This window comes from Trachypithecus francoisi, unplaced genomic scaffold (assembly GCF_009764315.1).
Source record: "Trachypithecus francoisi isolate TF-2019V2 unplaced genomic scaffold, Tfra_2.0 Lachesis_group21, whole genome shotgun sequence".
Taxonomy (NCBI): domain Eukaryota; kingdom Metazoa; phylum Chordata; class Mammalia; order Primates; family Cercopithecidae; genus Trachypithecus; species Trachypithecus francoisi.
This window is the reverse complement of record NW_022681467.1, coordinates 53,032,919-53,050,848: the sequence shown is the minus strand read 5'-3', so window position 1 is coordinate 53,050,848 and position 17,930 is coordinate 53,032,919. Positions and strand designations below refer to the sequence as shown.

General features: G+C 50.9%; 1 protein-coding gene across 1 annotated transcript in view; it reads left to right on the top strand.

Moving 5' to 3' along the window:
- The first annotated feature begins 688 nt into the window (after positions 1-688).
- The window catches only part of BMP7 (bone morphogenetic protein 7), a 98,738-nt gene continuing 81,496 nt past the window's right edge, over positions 689-17,930 (top strand). Inside the window, exon 1 of the mRNA XM_033186818.1 lies at positions 689-1,686. Within this exon, the coding sequence (XP_033042709.1) occupies positions 1,269-1,686 (418 nt within the window). The 5' untranslated portion in view covers positions 689-1,268. The remainder of the gene's footprint in view (positions 1,687-17,930) is intronic.

The following is a 17,930-nucleotide window of genomic DNA, read 5'->3' as shown; positions in this document are numbered from 1 at the left end:
CACTGCGGGCACCAGAGCTGCGGAGAAGATCGCTGGTCCTGGCCCCAGTGCGCTGGGCGCCTAGCGGGGATAAGAAGGCAATAAAGAAGGCACGGAGTAACTCCAACAGCAATTCCAGACAGCAAGAGAAATGACAGGAAAGAAAACAAATGTGCGTGGGGGGGAGGCGAGGAAACAACCTCAGCTTGGCAGGTCTTGGAGGTCTCTGGGAGAAAGCAGGGTCTGATGGGGGGCGGGAGGTGGTGAGCGGGGGGCGGTCCAGGCGGAGGGAATGGCGAGCGCAGAGACAAGCTGGCAAGCGGTTCAGAGAGGCGCGGAGGGGGCAGCGTGGCTGGCTTAAAAGGAGACGGGGACTGAGGGGCAAGACCGCCTCAAGGGTCACCGCTTCCAGGAAGCCTTCTATTTCCGCGCCACCTCCGCGCTCCCCCAACTTTTCCCACCGCGGCCCGCAGCCCACCGGTCCCGCTCGGGCCGCTTTCCTGGTCCGGACCGCGAGTGCCAAGAGGGCAGGGCCGGCTCGGATTCCTCCAGCCGCATCCCTGCGACGTCCCGCCAGGCTCTAGGCACCCCGTGGGCACTCAGTAAACATTTGTCGAGCGCTCTAGAGGGAATGAATGAACCCATTGGGCACAGCTGGGGGGAGGGCGGGGCCGAGGGCAGGTGGGAGGCCGCCGGCGCGGGAGGGGCCCCTTGAAGCCCGTCCTCCTCCTCCTCCTCCTCCTCCGCCCAGGCCCCAGCGTGTACCACTCTGGCGCTCCTGAGGCGGCCTCTTGTGCGATCCAGGGCGCGCAAGGCTGGGAGAGCGCCCCGGGGCCGCTGCTCTCCACGCCAGAGGTTAGAAGAGGGTGGGTCGCCGCCGCCTGAGGGCGAGAGCGCCAGAGGAGCGGGAAGAAGGAGCGCTCGCCCGCCCGCCTGCCTCCTCGGCACTGGCTCTCTGGACTCCTAGGCTTGCTGGCTGCTCCTCCCACCCGCGCCCGCCTCCTCACTCGCCTCTTCGTTCGCCGGGGCTGCTTTCCAAGCCCGGCGGTGCGCCCGGGCGAGTGCGGGGCAAGGGGCCCGGGGCCAGCACCCAGCAGGGGGCGGGGGGTCCGGGCAGAGCGCGGCAGGCCGGGGAGGGGCCATGTCTGGCGCGGGCGCAGCGGGGCCCGTCTGCAGCAAGTGACCGAGCGGCGCGGACGGCCGCCTGCCCCTTCTGCCACCTGGGGCGGTGCGGGACCGGAGCCCGAAGCCCGAAGCCCGGAGCCCGGGTCGCGCGTAGAGCCGGCGCGATGCACGTGCGCTCGCTGCGCGCTGCGGCGCCGCACAGCTTCGTGGCGCTCTGGTCATCCCTGTTCCTGCTGCGCTCCGCCCTGGCCGACTTCAGCCTGGACAACGAGGTGCACTCGAGCTTCATCCATCGGCGCCTCCGCAGCCAGGAGCGGCGGGAGATGCAGCGCGAGATCCTCTCCATTTTGGGCTTGCCCCACCGCCCGCGCCCGCACCTCCAGGGCAAGCACAACTCGGCGCCCATGTTCATGCTGGACCTGTACAACGCCATGGCGGTGGAGGAGGGCGGCGGGCCCGGAGGCCAGGGCTTCTCCTACCCCTACAAGGCCGTCTTCAGCACCCAGGGCCCCCCTCTGGCCAGCTTGCAAGATAGCCATTTCCTCACCGACGCCGACATGGTCATGAGCTTCGTCAACCTCGGTGAGTAAGGGCAGGCGGGGGTATGCGTCTCTGTTCCGGGGCACTTTGAGACCGGGAGGGAGGGAGCCGCTTCTTCTATACAGCCCGCCCAGCTTTCTGCTCCTGGTTGAAATCGCAGTGCCTGCCCCAGGGTCTCCCACCCACGGCCCTATGGCTCCCAAGCTGTGTGCGCCTCCGAGTCTGGCGCGCTGGGCTCGGTGGGCCTGTGGGGGTTACTGGGAAGGAGGGATCCACCGAAGTCCCCTCCATGTTACGCCGCCGGCCGCATCTCTGGGGCTGGAGGCGCCGGCCGTTCAAAGCGCGGGGCTTGGTCATGTGAGCTGTCCCGGGCCGGCGCGGCTCGCGCTACCTGGATGTAAAGGGCCCTTCCCGGCGAGGCTGCCTTCCCGCCCTTCCTGGGCCCCTCTCAGCCCTGCCTGGCCCTGGCATCGCGGCCGTCGCACTCCCTTACCCGCCCTGACAAGCCCTACCTGTCCCCTAGTGGTGCGCCCGCCTTAGCGTACCGCGCGCTCCGAACGCCTTGGGGCCCCTCTCCGGGCCGCCGGATGCCCCATTCTCTCTTGGCTGGAGCTGGGGAGCTTGCTAGTTTGCTTTCTTTTCTTTCTTTTTTCTTTTTCTTTTCTTTTCTTTTTTTTTTTTTTTTTTGAGACGGAGTTTCGCTCTTCTTGTCCAGGCTGCAGTGCAATGGCGCAATCCCTGCTCACCGCAACCTCTGCCTCCCGGGTTCAAGCGATTCTCGTGCCTCAGCCTCCCGAGTAGCTGGGATTACAGGCGTGCGCCACCACGCCTGGCTAATTTTGTATTTTAGTAGAGACTGCGTTTCTCCATGTTGTTCAGGCTGGTCTCGAACTCCCGATCTCAGGTGATCCTCCTGCCTCAACTTCTCAAAGTGCTGGGAATACAGGCGTGAGCCACTGTGCCCTGCCGCTAGTTTTCTATTTTAAATATTTAGTGGGAGGTCTCGGGCTGGCAGAATCCATTTTCAGCATTTATCACGTGTGGCGCGCAAACCACAGGTTTTGGCGATTGGGTTGCGCGGGATCTCCGAGCTGACGCCGCGGGGGCGACTGGGGGTCCCAGTTTACGACTGGAGCCGCGACGACCCCGAGGACGCGAGCCTGGGGCTGCCGCGAGGGCCGGGGAGCTCCCCCTCCGTCTGCGCGCACTCATTCTCCAGACTTGCTCAAACTAACCCCCCCCACCCCCACCCCGGCAGCGCACTGCGGGACTGATGATCAAATATTTGGTTTCCGAGATAACACGCCCCGATAGCGCTGTTTCCTGAGCGCTTTCATTCTACTTGTGTAACTTGCTGCGAAAACCCGAACCAAGTCAAGACAGCAAACTCACGCCCACGGGCTCTGTGTCAATATGGAAATAATGATACTGAAGCCCCACGCTGGGCACCTGGGGCGTGGACTGGGGGCGCGGGGAAGCGCAGATCCGCCTTCATGCTTCCCCCTCCTGATAAGGTCCCTGGAGTTCCCGGGGAGGCCATTGTCTGTACTTAATAACCAAATCCAGCTAGTGAGCCAAGCTTCAGCGAGCAAGGGGTGGGAGGTTTAGATGCCAAACTACCTTTAAGAAAGTTTAAATTATACTAAGCAGCCAGTTAAGAAGGAAGCAGCAACATATGACCTGATTTAGAACCATCTCCAAGATGCATGAGGTGGAAAGAAGCAAGGTGCAGGTGAGTGGCCTGCATGGATGCTTTTGTATATCATGGTGTCCTCCTGGAGGAAGACACCAGGAACTGGAGAGAGATTTTACTGGAGGGCTAGAGAGGTGGGGGCACAGCTGGGGCTTAGGGAGTGGGAGCTGGGGTCTGATTTTTCATTGTCTGCACTTCTGTATTGGTGATTTTTTTTTAAAAAAATGTGTATTTATTAACTATACCAAAAACTAAAGGAAAATTCCAAATACATACACATAAATAATGAACGCAGAGTTCTGTTGCCCTCCTGAAGCCTGGGGTTAGCCAGGGCCCTTTCTCTGCTGGGGGCTTTATGTCATCTTCCGTTCTGTTGGGTACCCCGGACTCCCACTGAAGGTGCAGGTCCCAGCGGCTGCCTTCAGAGCCTGGCTGGGGTCATTAAAAAGGTATTTGTAATCTCTGGCTTCTGTAGAAGGCCCTGCAAACCAAGAGCAAAAAAGCCGCCACTGCTTATGGGCTGGAGGTGTGGGCTAGGCCCCAGGGGCTCCCTGTCCCCCAGAGAAAGACCAGGTTGCTCGGAGGGTGCCTCTGGGAACTTTGGTGCTGGCTATTTGCTTCCCCCATGGCGGCAGGAGCAAGCTGGGACTTGTTTGGGAAGGCCACAGCTGGGTGGTTTTCCTCCTCTGGCTGTACACACACCTTTCAATCCATTTCTTTCATCTTGAAAGGACAAAGACCGGCTTGTCTGAGCCTCTTAATCAGCCAGGCTGGCTTTGGGCTTTGTGGGACCCTGACTTTCTCAGGTCTGGCGTTCTGGGACATCACTCCAAATTAGATGGCAGAGTGGCTTTTAACAGAGCGCACTGACCTTGTTTTCTTTCTCTCTCTGTCCCTAAACTCGAGGTCATTAGTTAGGTGAAGACCTGGGCTGCAGTTTGGCGAGACGCTTCCTGTAGATGCTTCTAGTGTTGGCCTTTAATTTCTGCTAAGCAGCAGCACAGGAATAAATTGCCTGTCCCTTCTGTTCTGTTGTAGCCTGGAATTTCTCCATAGAAGGGACTTGGGGGTGGCAGTAGGGTTGAAGAGGGTTGGGGGGAGGTGTAGCAGACTTGTCTGGCCACTGAGTTTGCTGAGAAAGAACACTGCTATACTGTTTTTCCTTGGATTGCAAATCATGTTGATCTGTAGTATTCAGTTTTCTAAAGGTAAGTTTATTCTCACAATTTACAGAAGAGTGAGAAAATATCACTAGCACATATCAAACTATTCCTTATTATTATGGTGGGACTTTGTCGGGGGGTGGGGCATGGGTGAGGATCTTGGCAGCCTGTGTTGCCCCTTCCCCCTGCACTGCATAGCTCTGCTGTCTTGCAGGCAGGCGGCCTGCGTACGCTGGGGGACCCCTGCCTGAATTCTGAAGGCTTTTGCAGACCTGGTGCGTTTATTCTTCCTTCTGTCTGCCGCCAAACTGGTTTTTGTTCCTGTAAGTTGTTCTTGGAATTCAACTTTTTTGCCAGGCTGAGCGGGATCTAAACTAGAAGGAAAACTAGAGGGGAATTTACGACAAAACCAGGTGGTGGGAATGAGGACTAAAGGCTGCACCTTATGACAAAGCCCAGCCTGTACCATAAAGCCCCGGGCAATGTGAGCTGAGCTGCCTGAGTGAGACTCCCATCTTCCCAGCCTGGGCCCCTTAAGTTCAATGGCAAGATTTGTAAACTGGTTTGGATTAACAACCCCAACTCCTCTGTGTAGACTTAATTTTGGAATTCAAAACAGCTACCCTCTCTTAAATAATCCCCAGGCAATGGCGATTCTGCCCACTGAATCTAGCCGTAGCCCATTACCGTTCCTTCTTTGGGAAGACCCAGCAGCTGTGTTAGGGATCTTCTAAAGTAGCCGGCTGGCACTAGGGCAGTGGAAGTCATCATGTTTATCTCTGGTCCAGGTAATGAAGGCATGAAATTTGTGTAATCTTTGACGCTAAATTGAAAAGAAGAGAAAGTTGGAAACCTATCATTATTGGAGTCAGCCTATAAAAGTGGCTTTTGTTAATGTAGCTGAAGAGTAGGGAGAACGCCGTGCAGTTTGATTTTTGCTTTTATGCCATCTGGCTGTCCTTTTTGTTGACAAGTGTTTGGCATTAAGACCTCTTCCATTGCCCCTCAAGAGCAGTCCCTACCACTGTAGAGTATTAGAAAAAGATTCTGTTACAGTTTACAAATTTCCTTCAGGGAGTGCTTCGCAAAGGGGAGCGTGGACTGCAGGCATTTGCAGCTGTAACCTGGCTTGTGTTAAAATTTGGAAGGGCCGTTCCACATTCCAGCGCTCGGAGCGCCGGCCCTCCCTGGTGAGCAGCCAAAGGTTAATATAGATGTCACACAGCCCCCCTCTTTCTTTCCTTCTGCAGAGCGCCTTTGCTATAGGAGTGCACCAACAGCTGTGTTTTTCGTAACCCTTTCAAAATCACTTCTTTTAAACCTCATTTTCCTGCTTATATAAATCAAAGATTTTCCTCCACTTTTCCCAAGCATGTATGTGACCCAGCTTTGAACTTTTTTCATCTTCTATGTATTTTCCTTCTGGAATCAAGGCAGGGTAAGGCTGAAACCTGGATGCCAGCCTGGGTGGCTGTTTTTGGTTTGGGTTCCAGGGTTGTCATTTGGTAGTGGAGCAGTCCCCATGGAAGGGGTAACAGAGATGGCCCACTTGCAAATCAGCTTTAGGGGGATGACTCTCTGAATGCACAGAGAGAAGAAACTGCTTTTGAGATGCAGCCCCCTCAAGCTACAGTTTGGGGCTTTACCATGGCGTAGTAGGCTATCAAGACTTGGCCGAGATAAACACAGCTGGTGCACAATCCCCTGACCACCGGAATGCCTGTGATGTGAGTGAATATCACATGTCCGCTGAACTCAGAGACAAGTGATGACTTCATTCCAGGGAGAGTCCCATCTAAGTTGATTGATCACTCCTATCACTTTAATATCTCCCCCTCATTTGGTAAGGTCATATTTGGCCCATTGCAAGAATCAGCATGTCCTGAGTCTCCCCCTTCTCCACCCTTCCCCGTCTGCCCATCCGTGTAACCGGCTGAATATTTTGAATGGGGAGCCCTTTGCACCATGCTTCCGGCCACATGAATGCTTTCACGCTCACTCTTCAGGCTTAGCTGGGGGGCTGTCGGCACACTGTTTTCTTGGCAAGCCACTGCAAGGCTTCACCTTAATGCACTCTGACACTGTCACTGGGGTGAGGGCACAGGCGGGGATGTGTGGGACCTGTCATGTTATCGTCAGAAGGAATGTGCGGATTAGCCTTTACAGCATAGTGGTGGGAGAGCACTGCAGCTGTGTACACTTATTATAAAAGATTTAAGTCCCACTGGTAAAATCAATATATTGAATTGCACAACCCTCTGCTTTTAATTAGTTTAAATCAAATGCGCCAGTGCCATTTTGCCTCCTCTCGCCTTCATGGGGTGAGGAAATACCAATATTTACATAGAAACTGTTAATTTGTGGTGAAAATGATAACACATTTAGCTTTACACACTCAAATTGCTCCAGCCTGATGGATCCCAGATCAACGTGGAGTTGAGCTGAGGAGATGACGTCACCAGGAGCGGGGAGGAGACAACCGTGATGTCTGTTGCCTGGACCCTGGATTCCAGATGCAGGTGGACATGTGTGTAGAGGCAGTGCCTGGGGAGGCTGGTCCTTCAGAGAAGTGAGCTGGTTCTTTCTATTGCAGATCAGAAACAGTGAAATTTACCCACATCATCTAAAATCCTTTCTTGGAAGCATTCTTACAAAATTGCGAAGGGGGCACTTGCTCCCCGGTCATTTTGAGCCTGTTCTCCCAGTATGCAAGGGTCATTTGCACTGGGCAGCTCAAGGCATGGTGCTTTATTTATTCCAGAGCTTCACGTGCTTTTCTTTCCAATCCCTGAAACAGTTTTATAGAGGAAGGGGGGTTTGTTCACTGCAAATGATCCCATGTACGACCGCGGCTATTATGTGAGCCGTTTGGTATTAGCTGTGTGTTCAAGCTGGGATTGAATTTTCGCAGCAAATGGCATCTGACAAATAATATTTGACAAAAAAAATGTGACTTGGTATTTCTTAATATGGAACAGATAGGTCATTTAAGCTTCCCTGGCAAAAAAAATTGCTCAAACCCGAACTGAAACAGCAATGCCAGGGAATACCAGGGCTGCTGCTGTGTGTTTTTCCCTCTCCAAAGTGGAGTGTTTATGATTTGGGGGGATATTAGCGTGCATGAAGTTTGACACTTACTTATGCGAAACTCAGGCTAGCGTGTGCAGTACTGCCTTTTCAACATTTGTGTCGGAAGGCATGGTGGGGAGCCGCGCAAAGCCTGTGCTGATCCGCGTGGAGTGGATTGAATTAATGACAACTCTGAGAGCACCAGCTTTAGGGTAATTGCTTTATTGTTTTGGAGCCAGGGTGCTTATAATCCGGTTCCTGTGCAAACATGTTGAACGTGTGTTAATGCATTTCTAAACCAGAGCCTCTCACACAACCCTGCTTTTCATTAATTGATGTCGGTAGCATGGTACAGTATTTCAAAGGGCTGGCCAAGTATAAACTGTGTTTCCAATTTCCTTCCTTTCCTGTGTTTGGAATGCCAATGTTAATTTGTTCCCATGCAGGAGCGGGGGCTGCCAACCGCGGCTTTCTATAAAGGGCTTCACAGTGAAGGCTTCCAGCCCTCGCTGATGCTTGGGGCTGCCTGGCCAAGTCTCCTGACACTTTGCAGCTAATTCTGGGTGATATATGGAGTGAGGGGTTGGGGGCTTCACTGCCGTGTAACGGAAGTTCTTGGTGACAGCAGTGGGTGTGACTTGGCAAGAGAGGTTGGAACGGCATCCACAATGATTCTCTTTAGACACAGCCTAAACCCATGTGTCTGTTTCCACGATGACTGCACATTAGCTGTGTGACCTTGGGCAAGTTACTTAACATCTCTGCATTTGTGTCCTCGTTTTCTAAAGGCTGCAATAGAATCTCTTCCTCAACAAATTCTGAAGAAACAGAAATCATATCACTCACGTGCAGAGGCCATCACCTAGTAGGTGTACAACAAATGGTAGCTCTTGTTTTTACTGCTTTGGCCAGATGAAGATTTACGTTGGTATAGTAGTCCAAATTTCAGTTTTTAAGTACTTACTCTTAAAATACTGAGATTAAACTGCCCATGTTGTTTTAAATGTCAACAAAATGATCTCCAGAGTGTGAATATGCGCGCGCCTCCCTCTTTCAGAGATCACTGGAATTTGAATGAACGCACCAAACTTATTTGAGGATGAATAGAGTCTAAGGCTGAATCTTTCCCCCAATTTTAGCATCTATGGTTATTTAATGATTTTACTACTTGGGAAACTGGAAGTCAGTGAGAGGGTGTACTGGAACTCTCTGTAGTGCCTTTGCAACTTTGAATTAAAAATTAATTTCAAAATAAAATGTGTAATTTTAAAAATCGCATTACTGAAGTATTTCTTCCCACTCCTTTCTGGAAGACGGTCAAAGTACAAATTGTCTTTCCCTTCAAGGGAGTGACAAGCCCAAAGCATTCATTAACAGAACTGCACAACTTCCCCACTTTTTATTGGAGCAGGTGCAAGGCTGCCCAAGGCTCCCGCAGCTGGGGTTAGGCTGCAACAACAAAGCCCTGTGTGAATTCAGCGTGTTTAGAAGCCTCTGGAGACCAGAGGACGAAAGAGAATGTCTCCGGGGCCAGATACCGAGGGGTGGCATTTCTCACTCAAGACTTTCCGTAAATTCCCTTCAGCTCTTTCTATACTGTTTGGAAAATCCGACTTACCAAGTATTAGGTTTCCCTGCATCTCTGAAGTCACGTGTTCTGTCACATCTTTATCTCCCTGGAGTAGCTTTCAAGTTTCAGTCTTTCGTTGCCTGGCTTAATTAAATTTGGCCATGAATAAAAACTTGCACCATTTCCAAAATGGAGAACTTGCGTGTTTCTAAGCATTGGGTTTAGGCCTGCCCTGTCTTGTGCTTCCAGCGTCTCTTCTGCTTTCATGTAGTTTGGACTACATGAAAAAAGAAAAAAGAAAAAAGCTAAGCTCTTAGCATGACAGTTGGCATATAATGGTCCAAGTACTCATCCCCCTGGCAACTTACACACACAAAGGCAGGCAAGTTTTTTTTTTGTGGCTTGTGTTTTGGCCTTCAATAAAGGACACTTTTCCGGTTTTTTTTTTTTTTTCCAGACAGCCTTATTCTCCCGCCCATGCACAGCCTTGCAGAATTCTCATGGTATAGAAGGTGCTCAGATATTGGTTGTTTCTGTGCATGTATGGCATGAAGACATTCTAAGCAGTCTCTTCTGAATGCTTTTGATCTCCAATTCCCACTACTACCTTTTCGGGTACATACCCTAAATAGTAATAAGTTGTATAACTACTGCAGGATAGCTAGGATAGCTTGTACTTCATAAAACATAGACAAAACTAGAAATTTAAGTAGGAGATACTAAATCTAAAGCAATACAAAATTTTGGTGTTAATATAAATTTTAGCTAGTGAATCATTTTAATTTTAATTGTTAACACAATTTTAATTAATATACATTTAATTGAAACTTAATTAAATTTTAACATAATTAAGTTTGCAGTCACGAAAATTTGCAATGCAATGGACTGTTCTTTGATGTTTTCGAAACCGTGATTTAACAGTTTAGGATTACTGATCTAAAGGCCTGGTCCCAAATTTCGATGACCCTTCATCTGGTCAGTATACGTGAAGTTATCGCGTGTGAAGAAACTCACAATCTTGGTGGGTTAAAAATCCCAGAAGTTTGTTTTTCATTTGTATCAGGTTATAGCTCTATCGTGGGTTCAGGGTTGGGGTGTGGAGTTCTGCACATTGGTGGCAGCAGGGTCCCTGGGAGAGGCTTAGGTCCTCAGAATGTCACGAATAAGGTGCCAGAAGGAAAGACAATGTGAACTGTGCCTTGGCTTTTAATACTTCTGTCTGGAAGTGACTTTCTAACTTCAAAATTTTCTATTTTTGTGTATGTTTTATGAAGTACAAACTATCCTAACTAGTAGTTATACAACTTATTTCTTTTCTTTCTTTCTTTCTTTTTTTTTTTGAGATGGAGTTTCACTCTTGTTGCCCAGGCTGGAGTGTAGTGGCGCAATCTTGGCTCACTGCAATGTCTGCCTCCTGGGTTCAAGTGATTCTCCTGCCTCAGCCTCCCAAGTCGCTAGGATTATAGGTGCCTGCCACCACGCCCGGCTAATTTTTGTTATTTTTTATTTTTTTAGTAGAGATGGGGTTTTACCATGTTGGCCAGGCTGGTCTCGAACTCCTGACCTCAGGTTTTATCCACCCGTCTCGGCTTCCCAAAGTGCTAGGATTATAGGTGTGAGCCACCTCATCCAGCCACAACTTATTTCTGTTTAGGGTATGGACCCCAGAATTTGCTCCTCCACCTGAAAGAGCTTCTGCTCACATTTCTGGGTGAAAGTGGGCCATGTGGCCAAACCTGACCCAAGGTGAGCAAGGGGATGACGGTGCCACCACTTGCTCAGAAGGGCAAAGCACCAGAGAGTGTCCAGGAAATGGCACGGATGACACCACACTACCATGGCTGAAGCATCTCTCACAAGGTTCAAAGGCAGAAATGTGAGAGGTAGGTTGTGGGGTGCGTTACTGAAACCAGACCTTCATTTTTCAACCCTACCTGTCATATATTTTTGTTGAAGCTAGTGAACTCCCATGATTGTCAGTTGGAATTTGCTTCACAATTATAATTGTAATGTATCTTTCCCTGCCTCCCAATGGGGTCCTCTTGCCTCCTCCCCACTTGTGCTCCATTTTGGAGACTGATATTCTGGAAGCTTCCATCTCACTGAAGTACTCAGTTGGTTTGACAAGAATAACATCTCTTTCCATTCCCACTTGTAAAATGACTTCCCTGTTTATGATTTGTCTTTCAGCAAAGGCAAGCTTCAGCTTTTGTCCAGTTCACTACCTAGAGAATTAAGGAGCACTACTCTGCTCCTGGCTAATGAAGTGACTGCTGGCGTTTCCCTGGAAGGCGCAGGTTATCACTTTGCCATGAAATCTTGTCCACAATGGAAGAGCTGCTTGCTTTCTCTCTTGGGCCTTAGAGACATTGTTCTTTCTTTCTCCCTTTCTCTCTTTCTTCCCTTCTTTCCTTCTTTCTTTCTTTTTTTTATTTTTCTTGAGATGGAGTCTCTCATTATCGCCCAGGCTGGAGTGTAGTGGCATGATCTCCGCTCACTGCAACCTCTGCCTCCCGGGTTCGGTTCAAGTCATTCTCCTGCCTCAGCCTCCTGAGTAGCAGGGATTACAGGCTTCCACCACCATACCCGGCTAATTTTTGTATTTTTAGTAGAGATGGGGTTTCACCATATTGGCCAGGCTGGTCTTGAACTCCTGACCTCAAGTGATCCACCCGCCTCAGCCTCCCAAAGTGTTAAGATTACAGGCATGAGCCACCACACCTGGCCCCTAGAGACATTTCTTAGTCCAGGCAGGATCTTGCATGGCTGAATCTAGACATTAAATTCAGAGACCCCTTCATCATCTAAATGCATCACTGAAATGGATTGTAGACCTCAGAGGGCTAAGATCTTTCTGTGTAGCAGCAATAGATTCAGAGTAGCCATCTTTCTGGGGCCCTCATGCATTCTCTCAGCATTCTGCCAGGGAAGCAGTGTCATTTCTATTTTAGAGAGGAGGACACCGAAGAGGCCCCAATATGCACAGCTAGGAAGTATGAGGCCGATGTGTCTGTCCAGCTCCTGCTGGGTGTGGAGCTGCCCATTCTTTCCTCCTGAACCTGTGGGGTATCGAATAAGGAGTGGGGAGCGTGGAGGAGATGATGTTGAGACTATTAAAACAGAAGCCGAGCCTTGACTCTGTGGTCCTGTGTTCTGATGAGTGACATAGAGAAAAGCAGGCACGTACCTTTCCCTTCTGTTATCCACCCTGCTTGTGATACCTTCCCTCTCCTCGGTCTTTATGGTTTAAAAATAATTGTCAGGGCATAGGGCCCTGAGTGCCTGTGGGGGGCACCTACATGTGCCCCATACCCCCTCCATGGGGAAATTCCAGAGCCAGCCAGAGATTGGTATTTTAATAGCAATTCCTCAAGATGCCATATAAAAAAGACCACAGAAACAGTCTTTTCCGTATGTGCCAGCATGCCTTTGTGTATGGTCTGTAATATTGTAAAGTCCCCAGAATCAAAATGCGTATGAACAGGGGATTATTCGAGAAAGCAGCAGGTGTAGCTCTGGGAGGGGATATGGAATGGAGTTACCCCAGCAGGGACTTCTTTGTTTTTATTTTTTTATTTTTTTACTGTATCAATGTAGACTGGAAACAGTGTCAGAAGGAGAAAGCAAGTAACAGAAGGATGTTTAGGATGTAACTTTGTTAATTGCCCACACAGGCACCCCCAACCTCCCACACCAGGGCACCAACTCATATTATAAATTTATTATTTGTGGGTTCATACACATTGCAGTAATACTGTGGACACATGTGCAGGAAGGACTCCCTACCTTCAGGGTGAGAGCTGCCCCTGGGGAGGAGGGAAAGGATAGTTTTGATGAGAGTTTCAAATAAATGTCACCTATTTCTGTCAAGTTTTCTGTCTTTTAATAAGAAGAAACCAAAAGAGGCCGAGTGTGGTGGCTCACACCTGTAATCCCAGCACTTTGGGAGGCCAAGGTGGGTGGATCACCTGAGGTCAGAAGTTCGAGACCAGCCTGGCCAACATGGCGAAACCCTGTTTCTACTAAAAATACAAAAATTAGTGGGGTGTGGTGGTACACACCTGTAGTCCCAGCTACTTGGGAGACTGAGGCAGGAGAATCGCTTGAACATGGGAGGCAGAGGTTGCAGTGAGCCAAGATCATGTCACTGCATTCCAGCCTGGATGACAAAGCGACTCTGTCTTAAAAAAAAAAAAAAAAAAAAAAAAAAAAAAGGAGCCAAAATAAAGTACAATGTGATGTCCTGGACTGGATCTTAGACCAGAACAAGGACATCTGTGGAAACACTGGTATAGTCTGAAACAAATCTGGAGTGGAGTTGACAGTTACACAGCAATGTGAACGTCTCAGTTTTGTCAAGTGTCCTGTGCTTGTAGAAGATGTTCACCCTGGGAGGACTGGGTGAAGGGTACTCAAGAATTCTCTGTACTAGCTTTGCAATGTTCTTATAAAGTTATTCTAAAATAAAAAGTTTATTTTTTTTTAAAGGAAGCAATTATGATGGGAGCTCTCATCACTTCTCTGTTATTGGTGCATGAGTGTCCACGAGCTCAGCCACCAGCTGCTGTTTGTGGTGGTCCTGCCATTTCCAAGGCTGGGGGCAGGAGAGCCAGTCCCAGAGCCTGTTCAGTACGACGCCCCGAAGGCCAATAACGAATCAATCTGCAGATCCATTAACACGACAGGGACTCAGCGAGTAAAAGAAAAACCCACAGGACAGTGCCCTGAGAACTTTAAAACTCTCTTTTCCTCATGCATAAGGTGCCCGATAAAAAGCAGCTGTTTGTTTATGGTGAAGAAAGTAGGGGCAGGGTGGGAGCAGATCTAAAAGATCTATTTTCTTCTTGGTCCTGAATTTTGTAAAATGCCCCCTACTCCATTCCCCAGTCTTCCCCCTTCTCAAGTTTCAGTTTTTGACTGACTTGACCTAACATTTCTTGAGAGAGAAGCCCTTAAAAATGGCAGCAGGGCCTCAGAACCTTCCAGGCTAGTAAATGTTTATGGGATGGAGGCACTGGTTGGTCATTTCCTTTAGGAGGAAACGATAAATGAAGCTACTTGCCTTATGCCTACTCAGACCCTGAGCTCCTAATTATCTTAATATACTGGCGGGAAACAGGGATGGAAGGAGGGGGACCCAGAAATCTCTGCACCTCTGGAACTTGGAAGCGCCCCTTTTTAGTACGTTTAATGTACAGTTTCTCAGCCTGGGCACTATTGGTGTGTTTAACCAGAGAGTTCTCTGCTGGGTGCTGTCCTGTGTATTATAGGATGTTTAGCAGCATCTCTGGCCCTTCCCCCAGGATCTGACAACCAAGTGTATCTCCAGACATTGCTAACTGTACCCTGGGGAGCAAAGTTGCCCCCATTTGAGAACCACTGGTTTAGGATAGCTTGCCTCAACCTTGGGAATTCATCTGGAAGCCTTAGCCTCAAACCCACTGACCCACAGTGGTGAGTGGGAAAAGCAGCATTTCTAGATGGGTGGGTTATTTTCTGGCTGAAAGGAGCACAGATTGCGATCAAAACTCAAGCCTTCTCCTGGGAGCACAGCTCTACCTGGCTTTGAAACACCCTGGAGACTGAAATGGAGCTCAGGTCTCTAAAGAGCAAGCATTGTCTCCTGGAAACCAAAATACTTTACTGCACCTTTTGCTCAATGATGCTAAAAGTTTATTAAACACACATTGAGGACTGGCCCCTCTTTTATTTTTCTCTTTGGACATTCCTGGGGAGGAATAGGGCACATCTCTCTCTCACCTTGTTCCCCTCTCTTGGCAGGTAACTTACTCGGGGTTGGGAGACGGAGGGTGAGCACAGAAGCTGTATTTTTTCGTGTCTCCCTGTAACTTAAGTGCTGCTTCCTTCCGACCCCAGCCCACAGGCCAACTCCAGCCCCACCACCTGTTTTTGTACAGCCTGTGGGCTAAGAATGGCTGGTACATTTTTAAAAAGTGTGATAAATAAGAAGAATCATATTTCATGACACTAAAGTGACATGAAATTCAAATTTCAAGGTCTATAAATAAAGTTTTATTGGAACACATCCATCCACTTACTCATTCTCTCTTTACTGCCGCTGTGACAGGGTTGAGAGTTTGCACAGACACGATGGTGACCGAAGCCTACAGTAGTTTCTGCCTGGCTCTTCATGGAGTTTGTTGAGCCCTGCTTTCCACAGGCTATGTCCCCTACCTGGGAAAGTACAAAAAGTAAAAAAGCCTGACTTTTGTTTTGTTTTGCTTTGCTTTTTTGAGACAGAGCCTCGCTCTGTCACACAGGCTGGAGTGCGGTGGTGCGATCTCGGTTCACTGCAACCTCTGACTCCTGGGTTCAAGCAGTTCTCCTGCCTCAGCCTCCCGAGTAGCTGGGATTACAGGCGTGCTGGTCATCATGCCCAGATAATTTTTGTATTTTTAGTAGAGATGGGGTTTCACCGTGTTGGCCAGGCTGGACTCAAAAGTCCTGAACTCAAGCGATCTGCCTGCCCCGGCCTCCCAAAGTGCTGGGATTACAGGCGTGATCGGCCAAAAGCCTAAGTTTTTTATAGGTCCCTTTTGTCCTTCTGCAGACAGTGAGTCAGCTACACTTCCTGCTCCCCTCCATGTTCGATGGAGCTCCTCTGAGTCTGCGAAAGCTCTGGGTTGAAAGATGTCCCCTCTGAAGACTCCTCTGCGTCTTTAACATGAGGTGTGTGCTCCGAGTCCCCACAAGGGTGGTGTCGGACACAGTGAGGCTTTTCCTGCATTTGCCTGGTCCCAGCACCCTGTTCTCCTGTGTTCTGTTTTTGAAAAAGTTCTAAAATGTCTCAGATGGTATTTAAGAGTTTGGGTCTGAGTCAGACTATCTGACTGCAGAGCCCCCACCGCTCTGCCCCCACCGCTCTGCGCCCACCGCCCTGCCCCCACCGCCCTGCGCCCACCGCCCTGCCCCCACCGCCCTGCGCCCACCGCCCTGCGCCCACCGCTCTGCGCCCACCGCTCTGCCCCCACCGCCCTGCGCCCACCTCCCCGCCCCCACCGCTCTGCACCCTCCACTCTGCCCCCACCGCTCTGCCCCCACCGCTCTGCCCCCACCTCCCCGCCCCCACCGCTCTGCCCCCACCGCTCTGCCCCCACCTCCCCCGCCCCCACCGCTCTGCACCCACCGCTCTGCCCCCACCTCCCCCCCCCACCGCTCTGCACCCACCGCTCTGCCCCCACCTCCCCGCACCCACCGCTCTGCCCCCACCTCCCCGCACCCACCGCTCTGCCCCCACCTCCCCGCACCCACCGCTCTGCGCCCACCTCCCCGCCCCCACCGCTCTGCGCCCACCGCTCTGCCCCCCCGCTCTGCCCCCACCGCTCTGCGCCCACCGCTCTGCCCCCACCGCTCTGCCCCCACCGCTCTGCGCCCACCGCTCTGCCCCCACCGCTCTGCGCCCACCGCTCTGCCCCCACCGCTCTGCCCCCACCTCCCCGCCCCCACCGCTCTGCCCCCACCTCCCCGCCCCCACCGCTCTGCCCCCACCGCTCTGCGCCCACCTCCCCGCCCCCACCGTTCTGCCCCCACCGCTCTGTGCCCACCTCCCCGCCCCCACCGCTCTGCCCCCACCGCTCTGCCCCCACCGCTCTGCGCCCACCGCTCTGCCCCCACCGCTCTGCCCCCACCGCTCTGCGCCCACCGCTCTGCCCCCACCGCTCTGCCCCCACCGCTCTGCCCTCACCTCCCCGACTCACTCAGGCAGGTTGTTAAACCCTGCGTCTCCTGTTTTCCTACTCTGGGGTTGATGTGGGTGCCTGTCTCCTGGGCTGCTGTGAAGATCCCGTGTGGGGAGGCGAGGAGGGCTGACCTCGGGCCGCCTGCTGCTGGTGGCTGGGGATGCCAGTGGTAGGCAGCGATGCTGTCATTTGCCACACTATAACTGATCAGGAACCCACTGTGCACGGGACCTGCCTGTGCTCTCTGCTCAGCTGCTCTGTTACCCACCATGGTAGGATGTGCTGCTGGTTTGTGCTGGGATCCAGAGCGGGCTGTGGGCATGGTGGCCTCCAAGCCGTGACTCCACAGGACTTGGATCAGGGCAGCTGGCCTTCTCTTTGTGATGAAAGCCCAGCTGAAATTGGAGGCTTGTTGGTGTCGACTGGGCACAGGCAAACAGGAAACTGGCTGTATTATGACGAATCCAGTTATACTAGAAAATTGCCTTCTGCTGATTAAGATCTGTGTTTATTGGTGCAGAGTTTTAAGGAGACACCCAGATCTGCCCACCCTTGTCAGCTGGGGGCACAGGCAACCTGTTGGGTTTAGACAGTTGACTGTGGGCTGGCCTACTCCAAAAAAAGCACATAAATAAAACTTTCACAGTAAAGTTGTATGTTTTTCTTTTATTTATCTGAATACCATTCATGTCAGACTTAGTGGGTGGCATTTCTGTGTTACCCCCACTTTTTGATATGGATAAATGAATTTCTCCTTTTTTTTTTTTTGAGTCAGAGTCAGGATGACAGGTTCTGTCATCCAGGCTGGAGTGCAGTGGTACGATCTTGGCTCACTGCAGCCTCTACCACTTGGGCTCAAGTGACCCTCCCACCTCAGCCTCCTGAGCAGCTGCAGCTACAGGTGTGCATCACCATGCCTGGCGAATTTTTTTTGTATATATGTGTGTATATATATGTGTATATATATTTAATATAGATATGTATTTATATTTATAAAAATATATTATATATATATAGAGAGAGAGAGAGTAGAAATTGGGTTTTACCATGTTGCCTAGGCTGGTCTCGAACTCCTGGGCTCAAGCAGTCCT